The sequence below is a fragment of the Uloborus diversus genome, chromosome 5, assembly GCF_026930045.1.
Source record: "Uloborus diversus isolate 005 chromosome 5, Udiv.v.3.1, whole genome shotgun sequence".
In the NCBI taxonomy this organism is placed as follows: Eukaryota; Metazoa; Arthropoda; class Arachnida; order Araneae; family Uloboridae; genus Uloborus; species Uloborus diversus.
Window position 1 is genome coordinate 11,399,629 of NC_072735.1, and position 12,949 is coordinate 11,412,577.

The 12,949-nt window shown below is 31.7% G+C and overlaps 1 protein-coding gene across 1 annotated transcript in view; it reads right to left on the bottom strand.

The window, feature by feature from the left end:
- Positions 1-12,949, bottom strand: part of LOC129222445 (neither inactivation nor afterpotential protein C-like) — a 185,312-nt gene that overhangs the window by 26,532 nt on the left and 145,831 nt on the right. Inside the window, exons 11-14 of the mRNA XM_054856958.1 lie at positions 12,641-12,692; positions 9,102-9,297; positions 8,684-8,792; positions 5,511-5,685 (exon numbers count right to left, since the gene is read on the bottom strand). Coding sequence (XP_054712933.1) covers positions 5,511-5,685; positions 8,684-8,792; positions 9,102-9,297; positions 12,641-12,692 — 532 coding nt within the window. The remainder of the gene's footprint in view (positions 1-5,510; positions 5,686-8,683; positions 8,793-9,101; positions 9,298-12,640; positions 12,693-12,949) is intronic.

The window sequence follows — 12,949 nt, forward strand, 5'->3', positions numbered from 1 at the left end:
AATAAAAGCTAATTTTCGAGTATGAAACTCAATTTATAATTTGTACGAGCATCGGATTAAATGAAAGTTAGTGATTAAAAAATTAACAGAAATTATATTTTTACGCCAACATACATCTTCATATTCTTCGGCAATTCAACTTGATCGGAACATTAGGGGATTTTCGTTTTAACAATGTGATCGAGAGAAAAGTAAAAAATCAACCTACTTAAGTTGAATGATTTTTACTGAAGCTAAGAAGACTAGGAATAATAATCAACAGACAAAAGAGATAACTTGAAACTGATTTTACAATGTTACTGGTTTCAACTAAGATTTAAAATAAACTTGAGAGAATTTAAGAACTTCAGAACGGAACAACCACTTAACTACACACCCTTCAACCCCGAATTCCTTAAGAGTTCCGTAGCAACCTTTAGTTGTGAACGTAATTTTCTCCTCTAACCTTCACTTTTCATGAGACAAACAGTCTGAAATAAAAAAAAAATCTACGAATATCTCGAAAAAAAAATTCGATATATAGAGATTTTTTCGATACATAAAAACAATTTTTCCATATAATGAACAATGAAATTTGCTGGAATTTCGATGCATAGAAAATTTTGATATGTGAAAGTTCGATATATGGAGGTTCGACTGTATAACAACATTCGATGGCAGTCAGGAAGCGCCATCGTTTTCTAAAACGATGGCATTTATTTCGATGCAGCCGAAAATGACATCTTACCTATTATTCACAGTATAATCTAAAAATTACCGAAATTGTTAGAGCAAAATTAGCGTGGTCATATCTTTTGAAGCTAATGTTTATTCAAACTAGGATCTATTTCATTCACTACAGCGTTTTAAACGGTCAACAATTTTTTCTATAGACTTTTAAAATTCAGTTTTGGGGATGTTCTTTAGCAGTTTTGTGACGGCGACATGAATAGCTGATAGAACATCAGTGTGAAAAGCTCTTTTTACTGCAGATTTTAGTTTGGGGAACAGAAAATAGATTTGCTTCCTTGGTCACCCTCCGTATTCACCTGATGCATCACCACGTGACTTTTTTTGTTCCTGAAACTAAAAACTGCAATGAAAGGAGCTTTTTATGAATACTCCAGCTTTTCAAGCGGCCGTGACGCAAATGCTAAAGAACATTCTGAAAACGGAGTTAAAAAAAATCTATGTATAAAACAATTCTAATAAATACTCGCAACACTTATCTTCATTGAAAATTATTGCTCAATTTAATAATCTTTTCTAACTTTTCTTTTGGGAATAAATGTTATACTTTAATTTTGCTTACAAAAATGATTTACAATAACGTCTTTTTTAGCTGTTCAGTTTCAAACTTTTTGAGCATAATTCTTACATTTTCCATTTTCCATTACATTATTGCATCTCAGTTATAATATGTTTTTAAAACTGTTGCAATGACTATAGTATTTATTGGTACTTCAAATACCCGTACTCGTGTATGTTTTTAGGTGGGGGAAGTTATACTTAATGCCCAGTTTTTATGTCATTGCACTAATCATCCTAAATTTTTGCTTTGTGTTGCCCTTTCACGATATTTTATGCTAAATGTATTAACCTTAAGAATTAAATAGTATGTTCACAAATCTTGCTACATTTAATATTAAATTTTTAAGAAAGCTATGGGGTTTTAGAAATTCTTTTATCTATCTTCATACAAAAACTTTTCAAATAAATTCTCAGAACCAACATTTTTTATTTTACCGTGAAAATATCTCTCGACTATTATCGCGCCTATTGTTTTATTATGAACATCATACAGATTTAGTTGCTGAGTATTCACAGAAAAATAACATTTGAGCAATACAAAATTAAATTCACGTAAATCTTGCAAATTTGTTGAAAAAACCCAAATTCACGGATTAAAATGTTTCATTTGAGAAGAACGCAGTAGTTCAAACTTGAAATGTTCTTTTCAACGATAGAGAATATAATTTCATTCATCGCAATAAATAACATTTCGTATAAACATTGCATCCAAAACTCTAATAATTTAATTCAAAAGGCGAATTTTGGTATTTTTTTTGTTTTTAGAATTCCATTTAAACATTTAGTGAGCTGTACTTGAAAAAGTAAGTAAAAATGACGCATACAACTCATTCTATTGCCATTGTTTCCAATCTCAGATCACAGCTTAAACAAAGAAAATTAAATATGCATTATTTTTAAGATTGTCACAAAAGAATAATCACAAAATGAATAAATAACAATAAAAAATAAGCTTTTCCTACACTGTTGAATTCATTCATTTATTCGAATAGTTTGCATAAAACCACGCCAAGAGAATCCATGCATATCGTTCTTTCAAAAAATAAAAAAGATTTTTTTTCTGAATTTACTGTTAAAATTAAAATGTTTCATTAAATAATTCTTCTAGTTACCATTCTTCTAGGACGTCTTTATTTCAAAATTGTTTCGAGATTCAACGCTTAAGGGGGTCCGGGACACATTTTGAAATTTTTTTTATTATGTACTTTAGAGTTTTGAAATTTTTTGATCTGATTCATCATTTATTTAATAAGCAAAATCACAACATAAATATGAAAAAAAATTATTTTTTTATTTAAATTTAATTAGTTTTTTTCAAAAAAATGGGGTTGCTTTAAATTGCTATAACTCAAAATATTGTTGGTCAATTTTCAATTTTTTTTCAAAAAAGTATGCACAAATATCTAAGCTTTGATTTTTATTCGGCGATTTTAAAAATATTGATTCAATAAAAAATAAAAAATATTTGAAGAAAAATTTCGAAAAATTCGAAGATACTTTTTTAAAAAAAAAATCATAATTTTTGCAGTAAACGTTTTTTTCAAATTCGCCGAATAAAAATTAAAGTAAATTGCTTGAAAAAGATATGCTCCAAGTTTCATTACTTTATCTCTATCGGTTCCTGACTTATAAGAGTTTGAATGCAAGAAATCGGGAAAAATTGCATCATGGAAAAAAACGCGTTTAAAGTTTTAAAGTTATGTACACATTCGTTAGATGCATGCAACAAAAATAACTATAACTTTTGTTCTATTTAAGGTAGAAACAAGATTCAAACGTCCTCTTAAGCAGAAAAAAACGGAGCAATTTTTCAAATTATAAAAAAAAATTGCAAAATTTGAGGATTTTTGTGTCCCGGACCCCCTTAAATTGTTTGTCCAAGTATTCAAACAACGCAAAAATGGGTATAAAATTTTCTTTAAGAAGCTATTTCTCCGGATTTTCTATTTGAATTAAATAGACTTAGAAAGGAAAAAATAGTGTACTTGATCTTAACAGAGCGTTTTTCTTTTATCATTTAGAAATAAAATTAAATAAAATAAAATATTCATTTCGAGTACTCAAAGAAAGGTCTTAAATTCAATTTAACAATCACTTTTTCATTGCTTGAACACCTATACAACGTCTGTAAAATCAATGGGTATAAATATTAGATTATCATTTTCCAAGTTACCGCTTAAAGTAAATTATTTGTTAAAAACTCATGTTAATTCCGTGTAAATTTTTCTTCAAAATGACATTTTTGAAATTCTTTAGCATGTTTCAAGAAAACAGTAAAAAAGCAGAAGAATTGGTGAAATAAATGGGAATGGACCAAAAGAAAAATGAAATAATAAGCATTCTTTTAGAGCTTAATTGAACTTTACTTACAAAATATTTATAATTAAAAGACCCTACTTTAAAGTAGTCTAGCAGCGAAAATATTGCTCAGAAATTATCGAAATTGTGGGTGGAACATAATGAAGAATGTGAATTTGTGTAGAGAATACTAATAAGAAAAATGTTCAAAATTTCGCCGCCAGAGGGTGGTTTTAATGAAAGACATTACTTTCTGATTATCAAAGATCGATCCATGTGACTTTTAGCTTTGGAGGCATTTGAAACACCTCGGAAATCGTGATTATTCCAAAACTTTACCTGATCTTAAGTACTGCATACCACGACACGTTCGCCGCACTTCAAAGAGCATACTGCGGTCAACTGTAGAATATGCTGCCTCACGGTTCTAGAAGGTAGACGAAAATGATAACCATAATGCTGAATATGTTTTGATGCAAGATTCATTTTAAAAGCATAATAAATGTACGTATATTAAACGTGTAACTCATAAAAATGTGTCCTCTGTTGGCGAATTTTTGCACTATTTCTTAATTCGCTCTCACATTCCTTCATTATGTTGCATGCAAAATTTCGTTAATTTCTTATCAATAGTTTCACTACTAGAAAATTTTAAAGTCGAGTCGTGCTATTATATATGTTACCGTTAAAGTATGAAATCCGTTATTTTATAGAATACCTAGTTATTTCATTAAATAACTGGTTGTGTCCGTTAAAGTGTAAAACTCTCGTGTATTTAATGGTTTAATTAGTTATTTCATAGAATAACGATCTGCAGCCCGTTAAAGTGTAAAATAATCTATATCATATATCTTGCATGACAGCTCAAAGTTGAGGTACTGGTCAGGGATTTAAAAAATGTTCGTGTAAAACCCAATGTGTCAACAAAAAAATGTTGTTTTTTGTTTTAGAAATAATGTTCTTCGTAATTCCAAGTGTCATCATTGTAACATGATTTTATGGCACGTTTCCATAAATACCATTTATACGCTGCATAAATTAGATAAATTACTTCTTTTTCATTTTAATTGTCTATCATTAGTTTATTTATAGAATACCTATATTATATATATAGTTATTTCATTTTAGATAAATTATTTATTTTACACTTTAACCGCCTTTCATTTGTTAGTTTATAGAATACCTAGTTATTTCATGGAATAACTAGTTAAAGTGTCAAATTAATAAAATTTTACACACCCCAACGGACACGATCAGTTATTTCATGGAATAACTATGTATTCTATAAAAATGACTGCATTATATACTTTAACGGTAACATATACACCCTGTATAAGGCAGTCCAAAGCAAAGGACTGTAAGTGAACTTTTTCAAAACTATTCAGTAAAACGCTTGCAACGGTTAAATCGTAGGTCAGATTTCATTGAGAAATATTACTAAATTTTGCTGCATGCCAGCACTTTCCAGGGCTATTAGTACGATACATTGCGCCAAAACAGATGAGCGTTTTCCATACCATTTGTACTATACTGCGTTCTCTGGAAAGAAGGACCAGATGCAAACAAAGAAATGCGCCATTTGGCGACGTCAGTTATGTGTTTGGTTTGGATAAGAACAAAAATGGTGCTAAACAGACGACGCTTGCGAATAATAATGTCTTAATTTTTTTATTGAAGAGAAAATCTCTAAAAGTGCCCTCCCCTTCTCCATAGTAGCAGACGTTTTCGCAACCTGTTTGTTTACTTTCGGGCAATCGTTTCCGCGAACACAGTATAGTTATTTCCAAATTTTTTTAATTTTCTTATTTGCAATCCTTTGCTTTTAGGTCGTTCGTATATCATTTCCAAATTTTATTATTTTAAATATAAAATGTAACTTAATATAAATGTCTAGTTTGGTTTATTTTGCCCTCATGACTTACAGAACGAGCCGGGAGAACGACAGCTGCTTATTGAGCGATGTCACCACCCAGTCAAATACCCGGATGTAAAGGAACTGCACCCAGGCATCACGCTCCCGTTCGGCATCTTCGACGCAGGCACCTTTACATATCAGGGAACACAGTAATTCATTGTCGATACTCAAATTTCGTGCAGCTGAAAAAAGAAAAAAAAAGCAATATGAAACTAGTAAGTAATGTTCAGTAAATTACCGCCCAGTAGCCAGGGCTAAAGCAGAAAATTCATGAAATACACCGCCAGTTCAGTCATTTCCAGCCGAGGACTGCAGTTTCGTGCTTATTAAAACTCATCAGCCGGGCATAGGAAAGTGACTGAGCTGGAGATGGAAAACCTCTTAAGGAAGCCAAGAGTGCCAAACAAACTGGTAGCTAAGATTGAATTAGCACTGACCAGACGAGTGACCGAAACATTGGTTCGGTTCAACTCGAATATTGAAGGCAAGGCCATTCCTTGCCTGATGAGTGCTAATAAGCACGAAACTGCAGTCCTCGGCTGGAAATGACTGAACTGGCGGTGTGTTTCATGTAGTAAGTAATGGTCAGAAAAACTATATATTTTTTTGTGGTTAACTGCAACTACTACTAGGGTAACGGCAGCAGTAACAGACAAGCGTCCTGTAACAGAGAGTCGTAAGTTTGGATTTAAATAATAGAAATTTTAGGCGAGTAAAACTAAAGTTGTTGTGATCAATGAATACCGTGCAACTAACTAGTGTTATCAGATTGAGTTTTATGAGCCAGTTGGTATTTACATGGCAGTGGTGGAAGGTTATGAACAGCCGCCAAGAGGTCAGCCGGTGTCACGGCCAGATTAATTCAGAAGAGGGCGCCGTTGCTGTAAAATATTGTGAAATGAAATTGGCAACGGCAAGAGATAAAAACAGATTGCATCGGTCGAAATGTCGTAGTTTCAGTTGTGTTTTGAAGGCGCAAGCCTAATTTTTACTAATCCTTTTTAATGTAAATACATTTTAACTTTACTTGCCTCATAGTGTTTTCTAACTTATTTGAATTATACAATTTACAAAAATGAACCGGGTTTCCGCAACATTTTTGTAAATTATAGAATTCAAATAAGTTAGAAAACACTGTGAGGTAAGTAAAGTTAAAATGTATTTACATTAAAAAGGGTTAGTAAAAATTATGCTTGCGCCTTCAAAACACAACTGAAACTACAACATTTCGACTGATGCAATCTGTTTTTATCTCTTGCCGTTGCGTTGCCAATTTCATTTCACAATATTTTACAGCAACGGCCCCCTCTTCTGAATTAATCTGGCCGTGACAGCCGGTGTTTCATGACCATTTAAATTTAATAAGGCTTTAGTTCTAAAAATAAAGAGCTGTTACACATTTTGAAGACAAAGAGGAAATTTTGTCAATTACTCATCCTTTCCTCATCCTATATGTTATAAGATATTATTAGATTTTTTGGTGTCTGTTACTGGGAGTCGGACCTTTTTTTCAAAATGGGGCAAATAAAAATAGAATTAACTAACTTAGAGGATCCAGAAGCAGCCAAACGTTAGATGAGATGTAGTTGCATGAGAGTAAAATAGTTTTAAAAATCTAAATACATTAAAAGACTCAAAAAATTGAGTTAACCTGAAAGCAATGTCTTAAGCATGTCTGTTACTGGTGCCGTTACCTAATTTATTGCATTATTGCAGATAACAAGAAAAAAAAAGTTTTTTTTTTTTAAATTTGTTTAGCATAGTTATTTCAAATTACATTCGAAATGTTTTGTAAAACCTGTAAAGTTGACCACCCTTGTAAGTTGACCACCTGTCTAAGTTGACCGCTATTTTCAGGCACATAATTAGATCTGCATCATATAATTCAACCTCTATAAGTTGACCACCTGTTTAAGTTGATCACTAAAGTAGGGCACCGCAAGTAATCAACTTACACAGGTTTCACTGTACTCAACAACTTTTATGAAGCAAATTTTGCTGGAAGAGAATTCTGCGACAAAACAACAAAACAAACAAGTGCTGCCAATCTTTATGGTAAACTTGCTGTTTAGCACCAGACGTAACTCTCATTAAAAAGCAGTCTGAAACGGGAACATTTTCCTTGCTTTCGTCGACGGATTCGCCTAACATTTGCTCCAATCAGAATCGAAAAATTAGTTGCGATTGAATCTGGTTTCTTTACACTAAACTAAAGTTTAAAAAAGGCGCCAGGAAGCACTACAAACTACTGTTTTTTTCGTATCGCACTACTTAATACATTATTACTTTTCTTTATTAAGTAGCGCATTACAGTGAAACCTGTGTAAGTTGACCACTTACGGTGCCCTACTTCAGTGGTCAACTTAAACAGGTGGTCAACTTATAGAGATTGAATTATATGATATAGATCTAATTATGTGACTGAAAATAGCAGTCAACTTAGACAGGTGGTCAACTTACAAGGGTGGTCAATTTTACAGGTTTTATTGTACAACGAAATAAACCACTGCAGTTATTTTGTTACTTGCAGCGCGTTGGACTGTCAGTGATACACATATATTTGAAAGAAAAATGTTCTTTATAATTTGAAGGTTTTTAACTATTTAGAAAATTTATCTGCAATGTACTGTCTGATCTCGAGTGAGTGCGTACTCTGAGGAATCTCTAATGAATTATACAGTGTCAGAGCATCAGTGAAAAGAGTCTACAGTAAGTTTATCCACAAAATATATTTCTGATGAAATGCATAAATGTAAAAAAATGGTCCTAGGAAACATTATTAATGGCTATTAACTCATAAATAGTTCTAAAAGTTGATTTTACGACTACATTAATATTTTTTAGTTTTTAATATTAGGACTTATTATTTTTGTTAGATTAATAGAAGGCAGTAGCTCGATTTATTTCATTCTCGATAACTTGTCTTTTTTTACAGGACTACTGTTTCTCGATAAAGTTGTCCCCAGCATCAAATTTAGCTTATTTATTTCAGAAATAAAATATGTTTTGTATATTTTTAGATACCAGTCCTGCTTCGATATTTCTGCGTAAAATGTGGAAGATTTGATCAATAAACATAGATAGGCTTAAGATGAATTAAACATAAGTGTTTGAGTTTTCATTTTGAGTTTATCTAATGTAAAATAGTCTTAATCTGAAGAATAACTACACTTATACTACCTGATGATATAAGATAAGGATTGTTTGCAACGACAGTTTCTTTCATAGAATAAGTGACGTCACCAAGCAGTAATATAGCCGATATTATTCTGAGAATTACAGCAATCTCCTGCAAAAAAAAAAAAAAAAATTAAAACTTAAAAGGAATGCATTGTAGCAATATTCAAAAGTCGGGATTTGAACAGATTAAGAAATGTAAAGAAAAAAAAAATGTTTTCAGCAAAAACATTAGAATATAAAACGCACATAAAATCAAATATTGCTCTAGACATTGCTCAACGAATCTTTATTATACAGCAGATTCTAAAATTGTGTCTGGAGACAAATTGATAAGTATCACTGTAAATTCAACTACTTTGAAAGAGTGTATTTATTCGTCAAAAATACTTTATATGCAATGATCTATTCAATATCTTACTTCTTCCGTGAAAGAGAAGGTTCTGAAAGCATTGTACATGCTTTTATATCCAGCGATAAAGTCTGCAGGATTTGCAGAGTTTCTTTCAGGAAGATACTTCAGGACGGACAGCTTATCGAGCGCGAATTCCGCCAGCCTCTTTTCAGCTTTCAGTCCTTCGTAAATGCAGTACAGGACGTGGAAACTGTATTCATTCCTGAAATGATGCAAAGAAAAGTTTTACATTGCTGTATGAAGTATGTCCACGTTAAACTAGATTATCTATAACCAGGTTTAGTAGATTTTGGATTAGCAGAAAAAAATGTAAATTAACAAATCGTGGACATGAAGTATAAGGATGAATTTTTTGAGCGAAGACCAATGGCGTTGTGACGGTTTTTAACTGCATGCGAGTTTTTGCAGAGAGATATTAAAGCATTACTTTGATGTATTAACCAAATTTAAAATTTTTTCAAATTGTAATTCAAACTTAATTTAATTATATTTTAACTTGAAGCTGCACCAACGTGTTTTTGATAGAATATATAGCATTTTTATGTTATTTTATTATCCTTTACCGTTGTATCTCTTGAGTGTTTCCCTTATATTTATTTTTTAATCATGTATTTTTAGTAAAAACATTTTAATTTTACTTCGCTGCAATTATATTATTTTTTGTCTGGTAAGTATTCTGCAAAAGTGCAATGCTGAAAGTTAGCTATGGGCTAAAGAATCAGAAAAAGTTGGCAAGTATGACAAAATGGCCACATAGTTTTTATTTGATTTTTTCATTGCAGTTATTGAATATATGTTTAGCTGCGTGTTCATTTTATTTTTTGGCACTTTGTTACGGCAACTATAATGCATTTAAGTCCAACATGGTAATGGAGGGTAATAGCGCTTACTTGAACTGGTGAGTCTAGGATCCCAGCTTCTTTTTTTTCAGTGATTGAAACCAGCTTACATTGATGAGGATCAGTAGTCTGATGATGACGATGATTTGCTTCCAATCGAATAAAATATGTAGATTGTAGATAGAAATCTGTTTTCTTTTTTTCTTTTTTTGCGGAGTATTTGGGATAGGTAAAAAATTTGATGTCCCGGTAGAACGCAATTAGTAGTTACAATACGCGGAAAGAGGTAGTATAAAGCCACATTGTACTGATCACACACATACAGTGGCTGCCAAAAGTGTTTGTACACCTACGACTTTCAATGAAATAGGCCCCTATGCAATGGTTGGAATTAATATTTCGGAATACGTATTTAATTATAAGACTATAATCTATTTTTAACAAAACTACACGAAAATTTTTAATAAAACATTAAAACTTAATTTTTTAAAAATCAAAAACCAAAAAGTGCCGGAAATTTTATCTCACAAAAGTCTTTGTACACTTTGAAAAAATGTCAAAAAATTAGTAAATAATCAAACTTTTTACAAAACTATTATTTAGTAGAATATCATGCAGTATCCACAACAGCTTTTAAACGTCTGGGAATAGATTTCATTGTTTTTTTTTCTTTCTTTTTTATGCAATTTCTGAATAAGTGTTCAGCCGCACTTCGTGTTCGTTTCAATGGTGTATTTTCGTAATCTAGCCACCAGATATCTCCAACTATGTTCCATTAAAATTAAATCTGGCGATTGAGGAGATATTTCTAAGTTTAAGGACAATTTTTGAGGGCCCAAACACAAGCGTGTACTTCTTATCGTTATTTTGATAAAAAACAAAGTTGTTTCCGATTGCCAAATTTTGGGCTAATAGTTTAAAATTTTTTTTGAAATATTTAAATGAACAGCATGATTCATTATTGCATCAAAAAATTCCAAATTTCCAAATCCTGATGCTATTATGCACCCTCACACAAGAACATCACCGTCCTGATTAACTGATCCAGCTAAGTTCTTAAGATTAAATTCCTCATTTTTTCTTCTATTGACAACAATTTAACCCAAAATATTAAAATTTATTTTCATCTATAAGCAAGCCCATGTTCCAAAACGTTTTGAGCTTGTTTATCATTGATTTTACGACGGAAAGCGTAAGTTTACTGTTTTTCGCACGAACAAAAAAAAATCTGTGGGAAGAGGTCCCCTTTAATTCAGCTAATCAGAGAACTTGGAAAACAATTTTAGGTGAAAATTAAACGTAAAATGTTTCATTTAATTCTGCAGAAACTTTTTTCAGCTCTCAAATGTGTATTTTTCATAATTTTTTTAACTATAAACCTCCGATCACGCATTGTTAACTTTGCCAGCTGACCTTTTCTTACCTTGTTTTCAATCCGATTCTTGTCTTAAAAGCATTTTATTAAGCACTTCACTATAGAATGGTATAAATTACCTAATTTAGAGACATTTCAAACCAATTTATGGCTACTGTGAGAGGGAAAAAAATCAAATTTCGAATCGTGTTTGTTGTTTTCTACGCATGCCTGCCATTTTAAAATATTAAGCAGAATATTGGGGAATAAATAAACAAAAAATAAAAGGCAAATAAATGACTTTACAGTGTTATTACAATGCAAAAATAATAAAAAAATTACATATGATAATTTTAATCATGAATGTATTCGATAATATTTCAGTGTACGATGACTTTTGTGGCGTAATTTTTCTCTGTCTCATCGTTTTTTGACAAATTTCAAAAATAAAATTTCGCAAAGATTACTGGGTTTTATTCAGAACGGCATAGGAATGGTGTGAAAAAAAATCGGATTTCATATTCGAGTTCAGTTTTGCGTTATTATGGTTTTACTACAAAATTTCAAGGTGTACGAACACTTTTGGGAGCCACTGTATGTAGGAGTGTGAAGAGGTCACACAGCTACATAAGTAGCTCTTGTCGTGCTTGAATATTATATCCGAACTTCGAACGCAGCTTCTCCATGTCAGGCACTACAGCTCAATGCATGGTGGAATTGCATAAACGATTTGAAAGAAAATGCTTCCCTTAAATTTTCGCAAATTGGTGCATTTCAAACCCTTCCTTAAGCTTTGAATTTATACTTAGCTGAAAAAATGTATTGATATTTGGTGTAAATTTGACTTGTTATTCACGTTTTCAAATAAGTAAACGTCATTGCCAGACGTTTCCTTATTCGCGAAGTCTTAAAGCAGGCAAGTTGAAAAAATACGTTTGTGTTTGAAAAGTTAAATAAGAAACAACAACGTTTAATTGCATTAAATTTCAGATTACTACCGACACGTGTTTTGGCGTTACAAGGAAGATCTTTTAAATGCAAAACGAGTGGAATTTGTCACTTTGTTTCAGGATGTCTTTTCAGCAATAAGCACACGTTTTTGCGATGAAAAAGGCGTTCTTTGCATCGCCAAAACAGGTGTCGCAGTAATCTGCAGACACGTAATTATGCAACCAGACGTTGTAATTTATTATTTTACTCCTCAATACATAGTTTAAAAGAGTAGCAAAACATTTCTGTGGTTAGAAAAGTGACATACTTTAGATCAACAAAACGCAAGTCCATCAATAACCTAATAGTTAGTACTTATTAAATTTCATTGAAGGAAATTAAATAAGAAATATTCATCTTACTGTGGGGTGGTAGTAATTCGGTCTCTGTCTAACAACATTGCAGTGATGATAGCTAAAACAGATTAAGAAACTCATGAGCATATGGTGCTTCAGTTTTATTATTAAACATTAAAACAAAGAAAAATTATTTGTACGCATTTTATAGTTCTGTTTTCCGATTATACAAAGTTTTGTACCCATAAAAACGAACTCAGGCTCAACGTTTTTGTATTTATAAAGACTGACGTTTCCACGGAAACTAGCTTTTAAAAAAAGTTTTCATTGTCATGCTAGGTTTGGGTTATGATTGAAAGGAATTGGTCTCATTCT